Source organism: Bombina bombina, chromosome 5 (assembly GCF_027579735.1).
Source record: "Bombina bombina isolate aBomBom1 chromosome 5, aBomBom1.pri, whole genome shotgun sequence".
NCBI classification, from domain to species: domain Eukaryota; kingdom Metazoa; phylum Chordata; class Amphibia; order Anura; family Bombinatoridae; genus Bombina; species Bombina bombina.
Window position 1 is genome coordinate 958,214,593 of NC_069503.1, and position 20,834 is coordinate 958,235,426.

A 20,834-nucleotide genomic window follows, 5' to 3' on the forward strand; every position below is an offset into this window, starting at 1 on the left:
ACACAAAATGGACAGGTTGAGGACTGAAGTGACAGGCAGGAAGTCAGAAGTTTGGATTTTCTGACCTTCAACAGCAAAATCTTCATAGACAGAGAATCTATAATCGCTCCTAAGAAATACACCCTGGTGTCTGGCACCAGGGAACTCTTCTCCAGATTCACTTTCCACTCGTGGGAACGTAGAATTGACAATAACATCTGGCTAGTGCCAGAAGAGCCCCATGGAACCCCTGTAAGATTTGAGGAGTAGAGGCCAAGTCCAAAATTTAGGGCTACAAATCGGAAGTGTTTGTCCAAAAGACAAAACAGAGAATGGCACGATTAAAAAGAGAATAGAAGAATATATATATATATATATATATATATATATATATATATATATATATATATATATATATATATATATATATAATAAATATAATATTTTAATAATATATAAAAGCCAGGAAAGGCTTATAACATAACCTCTAATCATCTAGGGTAGGAAAGGGACAAAAAAAGGTTAAGAATCCCTGGAGCATACATTTAAAATGTATCGAGCAAATTAAACAATTATGATGCCTATACCTATACTGAATCATAATGAATTAGGATAGAGATAAATAAAATAAATGTTGATAGCCCCTAAACCCATACTATAAATGATAGTCATAATGACTCACTTATATACTATATCCTACTTTACGCAGACTTTCCCTAAATGCCATAGCATTGCTGAATACACAGCTGTAAGGATAGCTAGGGTTAAAACAGGAATCCAGCTGGTAGATGATTGGAGATTTACCCACTGAATCACAAGTGGTCAGATTAATAATCTCCCGTATATATTTTTCTACCACAGAAAAAAAAAACTAAAAAAAAAAAAATTACGAACATGGATAATCCCTAAGACATATATATATAATAATATGTTCAAGAGGAAAAATAAGCCGACAAAAGACTTATAACAATATCCATTAAATATTTCCATGGTAGGAGGAAAATAAATCATGTAAATATTAATATTCCCCTACTTATGTCTTAAATATGCACAGCAGACACAAGATAAGATAAGCATTTCTAGTGCTTATAACATAGTAATTATATATTCTACTGTAGAAAAGAAGGATAATATAAGTAGACCTAATGTCTAAAACATAGTCTAATTAAACCGTACAGTAGAAAGATAGGGATAAACCATGAAGATGGAAATAATCCCTAAAACATACATGAATGTGAGACAGGATAATTGGACATCATATTGATAACAATGCCCAGTATATACCTGTACTAAAAAGGAAAGGGATAAACCATGAACATGGTGACAATCTTAAACAAACATACAGTTACAATGCACAAACTGTAGAAATTTGTAATCACCAGTAGGTGGGTATAAATAATATATGAATCCCTGCTAAATAGAACAGAGAAAGAGATAAATCATATGAGAGACCATCAAGATTTATCCACAGAATGAGAGGGAAATGTAATAATGCACCTTAATACATAATATAATAGAGCATGCATTAGCAAAAAGATGCCACCAGATGGCGACAAATACTAGTAAAAATAAAATTGAAGGATATATCATTTATAATAATAAACACTCCCATAATAAAAAAACTAATCCCTCATATCCTAGAGGCAATATTATCAGTAGACATAAAAAACTGATATAAAACACCTTAGGAGGGGAAAAAAAAAAAACTATAAAGGTCTAGGCTAAATAGGCTAAAATGAGGCTCACATAGAGATCGTACTTAACAATACATGATGAAGACATCTAAAATGTGCTCAAACGGCAAACCTCACTGCCCATAGTGGGAAATAGAAAAGTTATTTCCAAAATGGCGCCAACAGAAATGTATGTCCGCCATAGCGGATCTCACTATGTAGACGAAGTTGGAACAAAACAAAAACAATTATTCTGTATAGAGCCCAACGCTCACGGCTCTGAAAACAAAAACAGACCATACATTTCCTATCCAGCAGAGCGAACGCTTACAGCTCCTCCACCGCAGGAGCCATATCCTGCACCCACAATGGCGATATTCTAATATAAGGATAAAGGTACATAGCCGCATATAATAAAATAAAGCTGACACAAAAGCTTAACACCTGAAGCTTAGTGCACCAGCGAGACCCCTTTAAATTATTAACTCGATAACAGATGAGGGGAGAAACCCTTCAAATGTGGTCATCGCTATCTAGCATCTTACTAACAAAAAAGCATGCATTAGCCATATCAAGCTCCATAACTGAATGCTGTGTCAGGAGCGTAATATGGGACTTGCAGGTTCATGGGGAAACCCTTTCAGTCAGTGTATTGGCGCTTATTGCGATTGCCTAAAATAGCACTGCCAGAGAATATTTTCTAAAAAAGGCCAGCGGTAGTCTCCTCTCATCTAGCTGGAGAAGCGGCCGCAGCATCAGATAATGGCATGCATCGAAGTTACTAAAAATATAATCATAACATACAGCGGTAGCCTCCTCTACTAAAGCCGGAGGTGCCACTGCTGTAATGAGGAACATACTAGCTAAAGGAGCTAGAGTGTAGATGCTCCATTATAAAAGGTCCACACAAATATATAAAAGCCTCAACTCGGTGTGTCATTTTTAACTGTAAACAAAAACTATGAGGGTAGTTGAGTTATGTCAGAGGGAAACACACAATGAGTGAACCAGAGCATGTTTAAGGAGATGCCGGTAGATCCAAGCTGCTCAAATAACTGATATCCCCAACAGGGATATAACTAAGGTTTCCATACCGATCTAAGAGGGCAATGGAGGTGCCAGTTGGTTACCCTTCAAAGTCCTCCCTTTCCCTGATGACAGTTACAGTTATATATACCTGCCAAGGGAAGGGTTTAAATAAGGATATAAACTGACTTACCCTCCAGGATCTTATGCTGTGGAGCAGACACAGCACTTCCCAGTTTGTCAACCTCAAATCAACCACTGGCAGGGACATGGAGAGAAAAGAAAAACAGAGTAACCAACCTGGGTTTTTTATATAGAGGTAACAGAAATGTTAGAAGTAAAGCAAAGACTACCTCGCCGCCTTCTAACTGCTAAAAGTCACCACTACTCTTAATAAAGAGATTGACGTGTAATACCAGAGGGAGAAATAATGAAGGGAAAGAATTCAGTGACAGTGAACAGGGGAATTCTTTCCCTTCATTATTTCCCCCTCTGGTATTCTAGGTTTAACCACCACCTCTTAGTTTGGCTCTTCCCTCCTTAACCCTAATCATATCTGGCCACATGTGTGTCCTACACATATATGAGGTCCCTGATCATCTGCTAGCCAGTCAGCGTATACATGTCTCTAGGGTTCACATGTTTTACAGGGGGCTTGGTCATAAGAGCACATCTATATCTGGTGGTCTGTCAGCTAGCATTTTTATATAAATAAAAAAAAAAATGTTGTGCTTTATACTCCTTATCTGTAGCCCGTATTAACCTATTAGCATCACGGAGTGCTTTTGTTCTTTAGGTTTGGTTGCCTATGTTCTGAAGTTTAATGTTCATGGGTCATACACACTGTATTTCCACTCAGGGTGTGGTCAGTTTACACCATTTAGCTGTAGGGTACATTGGTTATCACTTACAGTTCTGACTATTATAGGGGATTGTCTGGGCTAACCAATCAGGACAACGCACGAGACTCTAGTGGGCGGGTGTTTGACATTCCTGGACACTGGGGGCTGTTACCCCTCTTCTCTCTCAACAGGCTTTCTGTGCTACATTATACATCTAGGGGATACGATTATGGGTGCCCATCCGTGAGCTCACCTTTTGTTTACGGTCTCACATGCGGTATGTATACCGGTCTTATGTTTTATACGTCAGACACATCCGCTGCACTTATACATTAGAAAAATTAGTAGGTGACATATTTAGGTCTGACACGATTTGATATTTACTGACTGGAATATAACACAACTGCAGCGCACACAGATTAGACTACTAACATTGGTTTTAGCGTGGCCTGGCTATAGTTGGTATACATAGACCGTAGAATAGCACTTGCTAGATTGTATCACATACGCTGTGCATTACCGTTGCATACACTGACTTGATAATAGAGATCAGGGGCGCGATCCGATATACGGCGTAGTTTGCGGCGCAAGCGAGGGAACCCGCGTCGCCCGCAGTTTCAGCTCGCAACTCGAGCTATCCAATATACGGCGCCGTTAGATGCTAACGTGCCGTAAGTCGGATAAACCAGCGACGTCCAGAAATCTGCGTAAGTACAAATTTCTGGCGTCGCCATTGACTTACAGCAAGTTAGAAACTGCCGGCGCCTACAAAACCTGACTAAAGTATGAAATCATCCGCACTGTCTAACACGCCTCCTAAACATAGCCCGACACGTCTAACCTTCTATCCGCTATCCCCCCTCACTATCCTAACAATAAAAAAAGTTATTAACCCCTAAACCGCCGCTCCCGGACCCCGCCGCCACCTAATAAAGTTATTAACCCCTAAACCGCCGCTCCCGGACCACGCCACCAGCTATATTAAATCTATAACCCCCTAAAGTGAGCCCCTAACACTGCCGCCATCTACCTTACCTACCCCCCCTAAAGTGAGCCCCTACCCCGCCGCCATCTATTTTAAAATTATTAACCCCTAATTTAATCCCCCTACCCCGCGCCATCTATATAAAATTATTTAACCCCTAAAATACTAAACTATCCCTACCACTAAACCTAAGTCTAACCCTACAAATAGCCCTGAAAAGGGCTTTTTGCGTGGCATTACCCCAAAGTAAACTGCTCTTTTGCAAGCCCTTAAAAGGGCTTTTGGCGGGGCTTTGTCACAAAGTAATCAGCTCTTTTGCCTACAATCTAAATCCCCCTACACCGCTGCCACCTATAATAAATGTATTAACCCCTAATCTAATCCCCCTACACCGCCGCCAGCTATATTAACCCTAATTTGATTAGGGTTAATATAGTTAATATAATTATTATATTATATATATTAACCCTAATTATATATTAGGGTTAATATAGTTAATATCGTTATATTATATATATTTATATTAAGTATAATAACCCTATCTAACTCTAACATCCCTAACTAAACTCTTATTAAAATAAATCTAATATTAATATTATTAATGAAAATATTCCTATTTAAATCTAAATACTTACCTATAAAATAAACCCTAAGATAGCTACAATGTAATTAATAATTACATTGTAGCTATTTTAGGGTTTATATTTATTTTACAGGTAACTTGGTATTTATTTTAACTAGGTACAATAGCTATTAAATAGTTAATAACTATTTAATAGCTACCTAGTTAAAATAATTACCAATTTACCTGTAAAATAAATCCTAACCTAAGTTACAAATACACCTACACTATCAATAAATTAAATAAACTACAAATATCTAAGCTAAAATACAATTAAATAAACTAAACTACAAAAAAAAAAAACACTAAATTACAAAAAATAAAAAAAAGATTACAAGATTTTTAAGCTAATTACACCTATTCTAAGCCCCCTAATAAAATAATAAAGCCCCCCAAAATAAAAAAAATGCCCTACCCTATTCTACATTAAAAAAGTTCAAAGCTCTTTTACCTTACCAGCCCTTAACCCCTTAATGACCACAGCACTTTTCCATTTTCTGTCCGTTTGGGACCAAGGCTATTTTTACATTTTTGCGGTGTTTGTGTTTAGCTGTAATTTCCCTCTTACTCATTTACTGTACCCACACATATTATATACCGTTTTTCTCGCCATTAAATTAACTTTCTAAAAATACCATTATTTTCATCATATCTTATAATTTACTATAAAAAAATTTATAAAATATGAGGAAAAAATGGAAAAAAACACACTTTTTTTTAACTTTGACCCCCAAAATCTGTTAAACATCTACAACCACCAAAAAAAAAACATGCTAAATAGTTTCTAAATTTTGTCCTGAGTTTAGAAATACCTAATATTTACATGTTCTTTGCTTTTTTTGAAAGCTATAGGGCCATAAATACAAGTAGCATTTTGCTATTTCCAAACTACTTTTTTTCAAAATTAGCGCTAGTTACATTGGAACACTAATATCTTTCAGGAATCCCTGAATATCTATTGACATGTATATATTTTTTTTTAGAAGACATCCCAAAGTATTAATCTAGGCCAATTTTGGTATATTTCATGCCACCATTTCACCGCCAAATGCGATCAAATACAAAATATCGTTCACTTTTTCACAAATTTTTTCACAAACTTTCGGTTTCTCACTGAAATTATTTACAAACAGATTGTGCAATTATGGCACAAATGGTTGTAAATGCTTCTCTGGGATCCCCTTTGTTCAGAAATAGCAGACATATATGGCTTTGGCATTGCTTTTTGGTAATTAGAAGGCCGCTAAATGCCGCTGCGCACCACACGTGTATTATGCCCAGCAGTGCAGGGGTTAATTAGGGAGCTTGTAGGGAGCTTGTATGGTTAATTTTAGCTTTAGTGTAGTGTAGTAGACAACCCAAAGTAATGATCTAGGCCCATTTTGGTATATTTCATGCCACCATTTCACCGCCAAATGCGATCAAATAAAAAAAAAACGTTAAATTTTTCACAATTTTAGGATTCTCACTGAAATCATTTACAAACAGCTTGTGCAATTATGGCACAAATGGTTGTAAATGCTTCTCTGGGATCCCCTTTGTTCAGAAATAGCAGATATATATGACTTTGGTGTTGCTTTCTGGTAATTAGAAGGCCGCAAAATGCTGCTGCGCATCACACGTGTATTATGGCTAGCAGTGAAGGGGTTAATTAGGAAGTTTGTAGGGAGCTTGCAGGGTTAATTTTAGCTTTAGTGTAGAGATCAGCCTCCCACCTGACACATCAGACCCCCTGATCCCTCCCAAACAGCTCCCTTCCCTCCCCCACCCCACAATTGTCCCCGCCATCTTAAGTACTGGCAGAAAGTCTGCCAGTACTAAAATAAAAGCTTTTTGGGGGGTATAGGTTTTTTTTTTTTTTTAAAATAATAATTATTCTGCTGTATAGGACCCCCCTTAGCCTCCAACCTCCCTGATCCCCCCCAAAACAGCTTTGTAACCTTCCCTATCTGCCTTATTGGGGCCATCTTGGGTACTGGCAGCTGTCTGCCAGTACCCAGCTTATACAAAAAAGTGCTTTTTTTTCTTAAGTTTTTTTTTTTCTGTAGTGTAGCTTCCCCAAACCCCCCCCCACCACCACCACAAACCCCAACCACCTCATTGATTGTTTTTTTTCTACAGTTATTTTAAACTGATTGCACCTTTTTCTGTAGTGTAGCGGTTCCCACCCGCTCCCTCCCCGTGCACGCGCCCGCCCCCGCCCTCCCGTGCACGCGCGCGCGTCCGTGCGCGCCCCCGGGCATCCCCGCCCACGATCCCGCCCCCCTCCACATCTCCAGGGCCATCGATGGCCGCCACCCGCCTCCCGGTAATGCTCCCACCCACCAACGAAGGAAGCCACCGATCTCCGGTGCAGAGAGGGCCACAGAGTGGCTCTCTCTGCACCGGATGGCTTCAAAAGGTTATTGCAGGATGCCTCCATATCGAGGCATCACTGCAATAACCGGAAAGCAGCTGGAAGCAAACAGGATCGCTTCCAGCTGCTTTCCACACCGAGGACGTGCAGGGTACGTCCTCAGGCATTAACTGCCTTTTTTTTTTGAGGACGTACCCTGCACGTCCTCGGTCGTTAAGGGGTTAAAAGGGTCTTTTGCGGGGCATGCCCCAAAGAAAACTGCTCTTTTGCCTGAAAAAAAACACAATACCATCCCCCAACATTACAACCCACCACCCACATACCCCTAATCTAACCCAAACCCCCCTTAAATAAACCTAACACTACCCCCCTGAAGATCTCCCTACCTTGTCTTCACCCAACCGGGCCGAACTCCTCATCCGATCCGGGATGTCTTCATCCCGGCGATGTCTTTATCCAAGCGGCAGCAAAGTCTTCTTCCATCCGGCAGCATCTTCCATCAAGCGGCATCTTCAATCTTCTTTCTTCGCTCCTCCGACGCGGAGCATCCATCCCGGCCTACGACTGAACGACGAATGAGGTACCTTTAAATAACGTCATCCAAGATGGCGTCCGTCGAATTCCGATTGGCTGATAGGATTCTATCAGCCAATCGGAATTAAGGTAGAAAAATTTGATTGGCTGATTGAATCAGCTAATCAGATTCAAGTTCAATCCGATTGGCTGAACCAATCAGCCAATCAGATTGAGCTCGCATTCTATTGGCTGTTCCGATCAGCCAATAGAATGCGAGCTCAATCTGATTGGCTGATTCAATCAGCCAATCAGATTTTTCCTACCTTAATTCCGATTGGCTGATAGAATCCCATCAGCCAATCGGAATTTGACGGACGTCATTTAAAGGTACCTCATTCGTCGTTCAGTCGTCGGCCGGGATGGATGCTCTGCGTCGGAGGAGCGAAGAAAGAAGATTGAAGATGCTGCTTGATGGAAGATGCTGTCAGATGGAAGAAGACTTCTTCTTTGCCGCTTGGATAAAGACTTCTTCTTTGCCGCTTGGATAAAGACATCGCCGGGATGAAGACTTCTTCTTTGCAGCTTGGATAAAGACATCGCCGGGATGAAGACTTCTTCTTTGCAGCTTGGATAAAGACATCGCCGGGATGAAGACTTCTTCTTTGCCGCTTGGATAAAGACATCGCCGGAATGAAGACTTCTTCTTTACCGCTTGGATAAAGACATAGCCGGAATGAAGACTTCTTCTTTGCCGCTTGGATAAAGACATCGCCGGAATGAAGACTTCTTCTTTGCCGCTTGGATAAAGACATCGCCCGGATCGGATGAGGAGTTTGGCCCGGTTGGGTGAAGACAAGGTAGGGAGATCTTCAGGGGGGTAGTGTTAGGTTTTTTTAAGGGGGGTTTGGGTGGGTTTAGAATAGGGGTATGTGGGTGGTGGGTTGTAATGTTGGGGGGGGGGGTGTTGTGTTCTTTTTTTTTTTACAGGCAAAAGAGCTGTTAACTTGGGGTAAATACCCCGCAAAAAGCCCTTTTAAGGGCTGGTACAAAGCTGGGTATCTTATAATTTAGAATAGGGCAGGGAATTTTTTATTTTGGGGGGCTTTATTATTTTATTAGGGGGCTTAGAATAGGTGTAATTAGCTTAAAATTGCTGTAATCTTTTTTTTTGTAATTTAGTTTAGTTTATTTAATTGTATTTTTAGATAGATATTTGTAGTTTATTTAATTTATTGATAGTGTAGGTGTATTTGTAACTTAGGTTAGGATTTATTTTACAGGTAATTGGGTAATTATTTTAACTAGGTAGCTATTAAATAGTTAACTATTTAATAGCTATTATACCTAGTTAAAATAAATACCAAGTTAACTGTAAAATAAATATAAACCCTAACATAGCTACAATGTAATTATTAATTATATTGTAGCTATCTTAGGGTTTATTTTATAGGTAAGTATTTAGATTTAAATAGGAATATTTTTGTTTATAATATGAATTAGATTTATTTAATAAGAATTTAGTTAGGGGTGTTAGGGTTAGATAGAGTTAATATAGTTAATATAAATACTATAGTAACTATATTAACTATATTAACCCTAATATAATTAGGGTTAATATAGTTAATATATATAATGTAATAACTATATTAACAATAATATACTTAGGGTTAATATAGATAATATAGCTGGCGGCGGGGTAGGTAGATTAAATTAGGGGTTAATAATTTTAATATAGATGGCGGCGGTGTAAGGGGCTTACATTAGGGGTTAATACTATTAATATAGGTGGCGGCGGTGTAGGGAGGGCAGGTTATAGGGCAAAAGAGCGGTTTACTTTGGGGCAAAGCCCCGCAAAAGGCCCTTTTAAGGGCTGGTAATAGAGATAATTATTTTAGGGGGATTAGATTAGGGGTTAATAATATTAATATAGCTGGCGGCGGTATAAGGGGATTAGATTAGGGGTTAATAATTTTTATATAGGTGGCGGCGGTGTAAGGGGTCAGATTAGGGGATAGATAAGGTAGATGGCGGCGGTGTAAGGGGTTCACATTAGGGGATAGATCAGGTAGATGGCGGCGGTTTTAGGGGTTCACATTAGGGGGTTAGTTTATGTAGATGGAGGCGGGGTCCGGGAGCGGCGGTTTAGGGGTTAAATACTTTATTAGGGATTGCGGCGGGGGATCGCGGTTGACAGGTAGATAGACGTGCATGCGTTAGGTTTATTTTGCAGGTAGTTTAGGTAGTTACGGGGCTCCAATAGTCAGCGTAAGGCTTCTTACGGCTGCTTTTTGTGGCGAGGTGAAAATGGAGTAAGATTTCTCCATTTTCGCCACGTAAGTCCTAACGCTGTATATTGGATACCAAACTGTGCTGGTTTGGTATACCTGCCTATGGCCCAAAAAACTACGGGCGACGGCAGAAATATACGGGCATAACTTCTAGCTTACGCCGTATATAGGATACCAAACCAGAGCAAAATTCAGCGTCGCCGGCATTTGCGGGCGACGCTGCATATCGGATCGGGCCCCAGGTACATTTGGGCCTGCTAATAGTTGCTTTACAAAGACCGGAGCACAATTCTTGGTATATATCGCATTGGTATCATTGACATTCTATGTACATATTGATCTATGACCTCTAGTATATGCGCCTTTGCGAGCCTGATGTTAGGTGACTAAGACACTTTCTGTTTGAATAGATACGTTAGATACCTTAGTTGCATTTGCACTCATGGGGTGTCATTCTTTCTGTAGGTGTACTTTAAGTGGATTCCACTACATACGGCCTATGCTGGACATAATCGCTAGGATTCTAACTCTGACCCTATGGCTAATATTACATATGTATGCTGACCGTACATTTACAGCCATTCTGAGGCTGGAGATTATCGGTAGCCACGCTACTTTAGACCTTTGTTTTAATTTAGTTTGTAACGCAATTGTATCATAGGTGTTGTACATAAATGTCCATATTTAGTTAATTTAAAAATAGGCTTATGCAATCCTGATGCTAACTGTTAAGGCACATGGTACATGTAGTTGTGTGTGTGTGTATATATATATATATATATATATATATATATATATATATATATATATATACACACATACACACACATATACATATATATATATATATATATATATATATATATATATATATATACACACACACTGTATATACTTTTTATCTGCAATTGTGTAGCTAGTTATTTGTTTCAGTGTGTAAACTATGTTTATTTGTTTACCTGCTAGGTAGTTGCTGCCTAGCAACCACTTTTTGGTGTTTTTTTCACAGGGGGAGGGGTTCATGTATGTGTATAAATGTTTGGCTCACTGTATTCTACTTTGGTCTGTGGAAGGGGAGTATTCCCCGAAACGTCACAGCAATAAATCTTTATCTGCATTTAAGACCAGAGGGTGCTGTCTTCTATCTGATATATATATATATATATATATATATATATATATATATATATATATATATATATATATATATATATATATATATATATATATATATATTTTTATTATTTATTATGTGTGTGTAAATTTGTTAGAAATTTAGGAGCCAGCAACTTTTGGAAATCCCTATAGATATATACCTATGCGTGTGTGTATGTATTTAACAGCTGTAAGGCCTATAAAGAATTCAGTCACACCAAGCTAAATATAAGATGCCATAGGTGTCTCTAAATCAGAGTGCCAGGGCCCTATTTTCAGGAGCTGGTGGCTCCCTGGCACCTGGGTTTGCAGAGCCCTAGTTTAGGATGCATTTAAAAAGTACAAGCCAAATCAAAGTTTTCTATCTATTGAAAGGTTTAATGTAAGCTGACTGAAGCTATTACTATTCATCCACTATTTTCAGACAACCCTGACAGTAAAATTGTACTATGTGAGTCAAAAATATCTAAATGTATCTGTATGATTTCTCTGTACTTCAGCATATATTAAAAATGCATACTGAAAAAAAAAATAGTTATTTAGCCCTAATATGTTTCTTTCTTATACAAGCATTTTCACACATAATATTTATGCCAAAAGCTGCACCTTCCGCAAGCATGCTGAGCCAGTCTGGATGCTAAACAGTTTTATATTTGTGATAATGTTCCTTTAAAAAAAGGAATAATTATTCAGAATTATACATGATGTATATATATATATATATTTTTTTTTTTTTTAATTTACAAGGTTTCACACCTTACCCATGAATTGGAATGCACAAAAGTTTCCCCATATTGGAAAGAACAATTTTTATAACCTCTGGGTTACGATTTGACCCCAATTCAGTTATAATCATGGATTTGGTTATATCTGCAAGAAAAAAAAATGTATACTATATTTTTAAACAACACATAACAAACATATTTTTTTAGTTTGATTGTTTTGCTATCCTTACAAATAAAACAAATTGCAGTATTTTGTTTAGCTCTAGCGTGTATACTCAGAGTCTGATATTCTGAAACAACTTTATCTGCAATACAAAAAAAAATGTGCTTCAAATTATTTTAAAATGTTTTGATTTGGGCAAAACCCAGTGGAAATAAAAAAAAATTAATTGAACCTTGCAGGCACATTTGATTAAAAACGTTCAATGATTATTTTAAACTAGTTAGTAATATATTTTTAGAATTATATAGTTAAAAAAGATAATAGAACAGGTTTTAAATGCACAATAATGCATTCAAATATGCTATACCATTCCACTTTTACTTTAATTACACTAAAATCTAGCTTTTCTGTTCCTTTAAGAACAATAAAATAATATCCAGGAAAATTAAAATAAGAGAGAATTCCTGACATTTTTATTTACACTGGCACATTAAGTAAGGTTATTTAAACTATTCACATTGACTTGTTGCCGGAAAGTCATACTTTACAACTATAAAAAAAAAAAAGTGTTAAATATTTCTCTCGTGCATACTAGATGTTAAGCATTTACTACTGACAACAATTATAAAAAAAATACACTTCTGCCTATTCAGTAATAAAAAAAAGCTTATATTTACCCCCTAGATGTTACATATATGTATAAAAGTACCTGCTAGTTTCTTTAATAGTCTACACGGTATACAGTATTACTTGCATTTTCTTTTAGTTGAATTATATTTGCCAATATTCTGAAAAAATTAAAACAATGACATACCTTTTTGGTCAGAAACATGCAATTTCTGACCATTGCAAAATGCCCCTTTACCCTTTTTGGCCGTATACATTTTGTCTTCTACGCAGCTATAAACAACTCCAAATTCAATCTAAAAAAATAACAAAAATAATAATAATAATAATAATAATAAATGTGCAAACTCATGTTTTGAAGATCTATGGTCTTACAGCTTTACCATTTCATTATTCACCTAGGATACTTAACACAAATTATCATAAAATAATCCCATAATGTCTTTACATTGCATACAATTCAAACAAACAGAAAAATCCTTTTTGCAAGGTTAAAATTGTATTTTAATTCCCCTGGCAAGAAGTTATCAATAATTTCCATTCCAGGAAGCCAAGGTAAAATTTGGAAAATGTATGTTTAGTTTACAGTTAAACAATTTTAGATCTCATTCTGCAAAATAGTAATTTCCAGAAATATCACAGCTTTTATGTAATTAACCTATTTTCAAATAAACAGTAGTTAAAATGTCTGTAAAATGAAATGTTTTACCTTATTTTATTAAAGCTTTATTTTGTGGTTTACAAAAAAGTCTTGGTCTTTCAAACTGATGAATTGCAGCACTATATCCATACATAGGCTTAAAACCATAACTATTAATTATGCCTAGGAAAATTGCTAGTTCTTTTTTTATTCACTAAAGACATATAATTATTCTAAAATGTGTGTAACAGTTTTAGTCACATGGTTTCAATTTAATTTCACGTTGACTTAATTTTGCATGTAAAATAACTTCAAAATGTTTCATAATAAATTTATTTTATTAAATAAGTTTCAAATATTTAATTTCTGCTCTCTCATGCATAGTTGACAAATGTATTTACATTTTTTATTTAATTTTAAAAATAAGTTGATTGGTGAAAAAACATTCTTTACAGTAAAATGCCTACATTTACTAACACTGAAGACAATTATTACTAGGTAAACAATCTCTGAATTTTACTTTTTCATGACTGTGCTTAGGGGCCGATTTATCAACTTGCGGGCTGACATGATGCGATGTATCGAAACTTGTCCACCCAACATTGATAAATTTATCATTGCACAAGCATTTCTTGTGAAATGCTTGTGCAATGCCGCCTCCTGCACATTCGGGGCCAATCAGCCGCTAGCAGGGGGTGTCAATCATCCCAATTGTATCTGATCGGGATGATTGCAGTCCGCCACCCATGAGTTAAGGAGCAGTGGTTTTTAGGTAGTTAAGGCCTAAGAATATTTAATGCAAATCCCAGATATGTTTTTGCACAAATTGTTATAAGACAAATAATTGACTTTACCTTTTTATTTACTGCAAATCCTATGGAAACAGCCACAAAAGGAAACCTGTACGCAATGAAAAAAATCGTATATCAGTAAATACAAATTTATACCTTAGAAACATTTAGCTTGATAGCTTTGCAGGGTGCTGGATGTGAAGGAGACACACATACATTATAATATAATGCTCAATAAAAGAACCCAAAGTTTTTTCTTGTTTTCTCACCATCCCATCAAGTTTTTGATCACCAGGCCCTTAGAATTTCAAATGAGCAGTAGATTTTGTTTTGACAAATTTCAACGTTACTTCCACTTTCCCAGCCCCCTGTATCATGTGACAGGCTTCAGGCAATCACAATTACATATATGTGTATTTACTGTGAACTCTTGCACATGCTCAGTAGAACATTTTAATATTGATTTTAGTGTCCCTTAACTGAAAAAGGCTATCCCTATGCGTCACCCCTATTAAATGCTGCCTGGGTCCCAATTGCCTTGATGGGTCCTATTATAGAGCCAGCCCTTCTGTCAGGAAGGTTAACATCTATTTTATTTGATCTGTAATAGTTTCTCAGGCTTAGGAGGCATATGCTAGTCTTCTCATGCGTTTTATTATGCACAGTAGCATATATTATGAAAAATGTGATTAATTCTAAACATGTTTTTAATATCAATTACAAACTAAAATGGCTTGTATAAGCAAATTATATGTACATTTGGTGTCTGCTTGAGATGACACAGCGCCTGAATTGTCGCCGTTTTAACCACTAAGATTCCAGTACAGTTATTACATTTTACACATGTAATTACTATTTGTCTGAACAAAATATATTGTGGATTTCTATGCTTTCATATGAGCTAAAGCTGTACTATGGTATATTTGTCTGCTACTGTGCATAATAAAACTAGGATATGCCTACTAAGCCTCAGAAAGTATTACAGATCAAATAAAATAGATGTTAACCTTCCTGGCAGTAGGACTGGCTCTATAATAGGACCCAGCGAGTTAAAGGGACACTAAAGTCAGTATTAAACTGTCTTACTGAGCATGTCCAAGAGCCCACAGTATATACTCGTCTGCCCATTTTACCGACATCAAGCAGAAAAGCCTGACACTAAATGGGAAAGGATTGAGGTAATTATCAGTAACAACCATTATACAAAAACTATCAAAGCATAATCAGAGTTTCTAAAATCACAATCCTAAATACACTGCTGTATACCAAATAAAAGACAAAATAGAAAGGGCAAAGTTTAAATTTAATAAAACAATCTAAAGTAATATAAAATACAAAGCACAAAGTTTAAATGCAGCAGAACGGTCATGTTATGCAGTGATATCTTGCCACTTGGCTAGTCTCTCCTTCATATACAGAAATGCAGGGAACACCCCTTGGAGAAGCATTGCAAAATTAGCTTTTTTAGAATTTCTCTATGGATCTTGCAGTGCCAGAGGATCCTTTTATATCATCTCATCTGAGCAAGATTATATAAAATCAGATGTCTGATTAAAGTGATGGTAAATTCATCTGTTGTGCAAGACATATTCCTTTAGCTCTGACCTTAACTAGCACATCGATGTGCTTATAGAAATAAAAAAACATTTATTCACTCTTCAATGCCGTTTTTATTTGCCTCTCCGTACAGTGTTTTAAACAGCCTCTCTATATTTTTTTCACAGGGGCAGCTTTGATTGACAACGCTTTTAGCCAATCATCAGCTCACCATGCGCCCCATGTGAAATATGAACTGCACGCTCCCGTCCTCTACACTAACTCTTTGCTACTTACTGCACATGCGCAATTCTTACGCTAACTGCGCATTTCCATATGAGAATAAAGTTCGTGCTTTCAAGTTTGCAAGGATGGATGTAAGTATTAGATGATCGGTGCGTAGTCTAATATAGAAATGCGCAGTTAGCGTACGAATTGCGCATGCGCAGTAAGTAGCAAAGAGTTAGTGTAGAGGACGGGAGCGTGCAGTTCATATTTCACATGGGGTGCATGGTGAGCTGATGATTGGCTAAAAGCGTTGTCAATCAAAGCTGCCCCTGTGAAAAAATATAGAGAGGCCGTTTAAAACACTGTACGGAGAGGCAAATAAAAACGGCATTGAAGATTGAATAAATGTTTTTTTATTTATATAAGCACATCGATGTGCTAGTTAAGGTCAGAGCTAAAGGAATATGTCTTGCACAACAGATGAATTTACCATCACTTTAATTTTATAAATGTCCACCAAATTCCCCCCCAAAATCAATTGTGATACTTTATTAAAAAAAATAAAGAGAGTAGCATCTTTTTTTTTTTTAATAAAATTACTGCAAAAAGCAGTTTTGGGGTCTAAAGGGAGCGGGTGTAAGGTGTTAGAAAGAAAGAAAAAAAAACAGCACTGAAAAGTGACTTTACATTGCGGTTAATGGGAACTGTGTGTTCCCAGTAAAAATATATGTATATCCTTATATACATAAAGGAGGAAGGAAAGGAGCAACAGCCAAGTAATACAACTTAGCGTTTATTGAAACATGTCCTTAAAAGTCCATACGCTACTCAAGGTAGCTAAAAAGGCAGATGTAAATGAAAAGCTTACGCATTTCAGCTAAAAAGCCATAGTCATAGCTTTGTGTGTGTGTATACATGTGATGTGAGCACTTTCATATTAAAGCATAAAAGAGTAAATAAGCAAGAAATACACCTTACTAATCTCTCTTTGTGCATTTCTGATCGAATGAGAGTTTACATCTCTGAAACGTCATCCAATAAAGTTGACCTTTTGCTGTGAAAATATCCTGAGTGTGCAACTTTGTTTTGTGGCTTGTTATTAGCGTTGCTGCACCCAGGTGACCTTGAGGGAGGATTCATTTTTTCTATTGTTGTATGTATGTATGCACACACACATACATATTTCAATTAGCTGCCATCGCTGCGCTACTAACCCCCTTCGCTGCGTGAGGTTCTCATGCCATGTATGGGAGCGCGAGTTCGCATTGCTGTCAACTTGTAATACCAGTTCATGCTATAGAAAGCAATATTTAGCGCTCCACTTGTATTTAATTTGCATATCAAAACCTATTATATGCTACTTGTGTCAATCTTAGGTCAAAGGGAAAAAAAAATATTGCACACACTAGAGTGACAGGTAAACACACCAACTAGATTCCCCATATCTCCAAGATCAGCCACAGCAGCATTCAAAATCTTGATATCCCAATGGTAACATAACCAAATATTATTATCTTTAAAAAAACAACAACAACAACAACATAGCAATGTGAAATTTGATGCAGATTAACAGGCATTAGGGTTAGATCAGATTGAATTCCTTGGGTGCAAGACAGGTGAAACGCATTCCAAAGTAATGCAATGCCTCTGTAGTTCGTACCCAAAGGTTAAACAGTGGCATTAATTTCCATTTCAACTGGAATGCTTGTTTAAATTGTCCTGGAGATGACACCTGACATTAAACTGACCTAGAGATGACATTAATAGTTAAATGCTTAAAGAATTTACCTGTGAACAAAATTAGTTGTCCCATCAATGGGATCTATGATCCAAGTTGGGTTATCTGTCAGGATACTTTCTTTACCTGCTGCCACAGATTCCTCTCCAATAAAGCTGAAAGAATAAACAGTAATACATAACATATTAATACATTTACTTATCTAGCTAATCAATATCTTACAGAAAGATCCGGATGACTAATCACATAGAACCTACTAAAGGAAGGCTTGAAAAAGCACTGGCATCACAATGATAGCACATATTCAGATACATGGTTTTCAATTCAACTTGCTCCCTCCCACTACATCACTGCTCCCCCCCAAAAAAACCTGCAGATAGATTCATGTTCCCCTCTCCCTCGAATTTCTGTCTCTTCTCATTCTTACTAAAGAAAGACAAATGCTATGTTAAATCTCACTACAGATTTACTTTCACGATCATTAGTCATCTCCCCAAAACCTGGGCTTCTGCCACAAAAAGGGGTTCATAACCTTGGGTAACACACCTAAAAAATTAATGTACATTTATCAACTTTGAACCCTCTCCCATGACCCATTTTTCCTGTGCAGTTTAAATCCTGCAGAATTCTGACCATAAATATTCTACACAGTGATTGCTTGAACAATGTAGGCAGTTATTTATATCTGTACCTAACTGACTATATTAAAGGAGATCAGTCAAGCAATATTTAAAAAGCTATAACCCTTGAGGGCAAAATGATGTAGATGCAAAATGACAGGTATTTTGTATGCAAATCTTTTGCAAAGCAGCGCTTAAAAGGGACGTTCAAAACTAAATACAATGTATATGCATTTGTATTGAGATTATTCCCCACCTTCCTCTAGCCATGGGTGTTAAAATCCAGCTTTCACTGTATTCCAGTGCAGACGTGTTTACACACATGCAGCAACTCTCCTTCAGATACTTGCAGTTAAACCTACATTTCAAAATGGCAGCACTTCATCCCCAACATACTGCTCGATTGGTATCCCTTTTATCTCCATGGCACATCATTAAAACATTGTTTAAAAAATTAGCAACATAGCTCCTATAGTTACAATGAGGAGGTTTACTATTTAGTATAGTTTAGACAGTAGGAAGTATGTGAGAGTTAGCTGGGGCGTTCCAGGGGAGTGTAGGTTAGACATTCCGCAAGCATAGGCGGTATTAGGGACTTGGCTGGGGTGCCAGGGGTGTGTAGGTTAGGCGTTACGTAGGTGTAGGCGGTCGGGAGGGAAGTTAGCTGGGCAGAGCAGGGGGAGAGTAGGTTAGATGTGACGTGGGTATAGGTGTTCAGGGGGAGTTATTAGGGCATGCTAGTGGGAGAAGCCTGCACTTTGATTTTGACATATCGACTGAGAAGTGCAGGTTGCAAAAAGGGTAGCGGCCATGAAGGTCTCGCTAGCTGATACATCACCTGAGGTAGTTAGTGTAGGTGTACTACAAATTAGGTCCCGTCGGCAATATTTGTAGAATGGCGACACAAACTATTTTTAGTTCCAGTGAATGCACTATCTGCACCGTGTAGAACCATTTCAAAAATACCCGCAGGCTACAGCAAAATGCAGACGAGCAGTGATGTTGCAGTAGGTGATGTCACGCTCCCATTGACTTTTATGGGAGAGACATTGCCACTCGCTGGCACTGCTCAGCTACGCCACTTTTTAAGAAATTACTTTGAACATCGGGGCCTCAGAGAAATGCACTAACTTTGGTTTTTCTAGAATCATATGAGAGATCTCAGTGCTGGAAGTTCATTTTAGATCAGGGTTCTTCAAATACTGGGTAGCAACATCATGTTTAAGTGCAACTTTAAGGTGGCGCAAAAAACATGCCGATTCCTCTTTCAAAAAATAAAATATATGTGTATGTTCCTTTTAAACTGATGTGTGTGTATATATATATATATATATATATATATATATATATATATTTGGTGGCAGTCCGGGTGAGAGAGCTGGAGTAGTTATTTAGCACGGGCAGCAGGAGTTAGTGTCAGGAGGAGGGAGCTTTTTCACTTGCATCTCAGTCCGATACTTGTGACAGAGAGGATTGCAGCGGGACCGAGTTCACAGCGGTAAGTAGGCTTTTGCTTTTAAAACAAACATCAGACAGTGCACCATCTGTTACTAGCTAGATTTGAATTTAATGCCCTGCTTTTCCAGCACACAGCACCTTAGTGACTGACAGCACAGCAGTGTAGTAACATTAGTTCCTGTTTCATGGGGCTATCACCGCAAAGCCACATTGTTCTCACTGTGTCTGACTCTTGCTGGTGCGCTGAGCTCCCTGCTCCATAATTACTGCATTTTACACTGCTGTGTAATAGAAACAAGTTGGCTTTCTGAGATCTCTCCCCACCCCCCCTTTTTGCCTTTCCACAATGTGTGTTATTTACACCCTGTCAGCTAACAGGCAACACACAGAAGAGAGGTAACAGGGGAGGACAGTGCAGTAAAATAAAGTTGCTGTGAAAGTTACCCTGCCTGCCTTTCCTGCACTCTGTCTAATCAGATAAGACCCCCTCCACCTCCTGCTAATTACCTTCACTGAGCTTTACAGAGTTTCTCTTCCTTGTTTTAACCCTTTGCTGCCAGTGGCAGATATTTGTAAAAAACACAGCACAATTACTCAGCTTTCAGAACAAGCCTTGCTGCAAGAGCCACTTGATGGGATCTTTTCTGAATGTCATTTGCTATTTTACTTAGATAAACCTTGCAGCCCTGAATGATCTTGCTTGATCTTCACAGACAGAATAAGTGTATTCAAAATTACAAAAATATGAAATAAAAACAAAAATAAAGGTAAAATACCCATAAAAATGTTTCTATCCATGGGATGTGTGTGGGAAGAGAGAGAGAGAGAGAAAGAGAGAGAAGAAGAGTGTGTGTGTGTGTGTGTGT

At 37.6% G+C, this 20,834-nt stretch overlaps 1 protein-coding gene across 1 annotated transcript in view; it reads right to left on the minus strand.

Moving 5' to 3' along the window:
- Nucleotides 1-20,834, minus strand: part of IMPA1 (inositol monophosphatase 1) — an 86,570-nt gene that overhangs the window by 46,476 nt on the left and 19,260 nt on the right. The window contains exons 4-7 of the mRNA XM_053715161.1: nucleotides 17,941-18,045; nucleotides 14,452-14,497; nucleotides 13,145-13,253; nucleotides 12,204-12,312 (exon numbers count right to left, since the gene is read on the minus strand). Coding sequence (XP_053571136.1) covers nucleotides 12,204-12,312; nucleotides 13,145-13,253; nucleotides 14,452-14,497; nucleotides 17,941-18,045 — 369 coding nt within the window. The remainder of the gene's footprint in view (nucleotides 1-12,203; nucleotides 12,313-13,144; nucleotides 13,254-14,451; nucleotides 14,498-17,940; nucleotides 18,046-20,834) is intronic.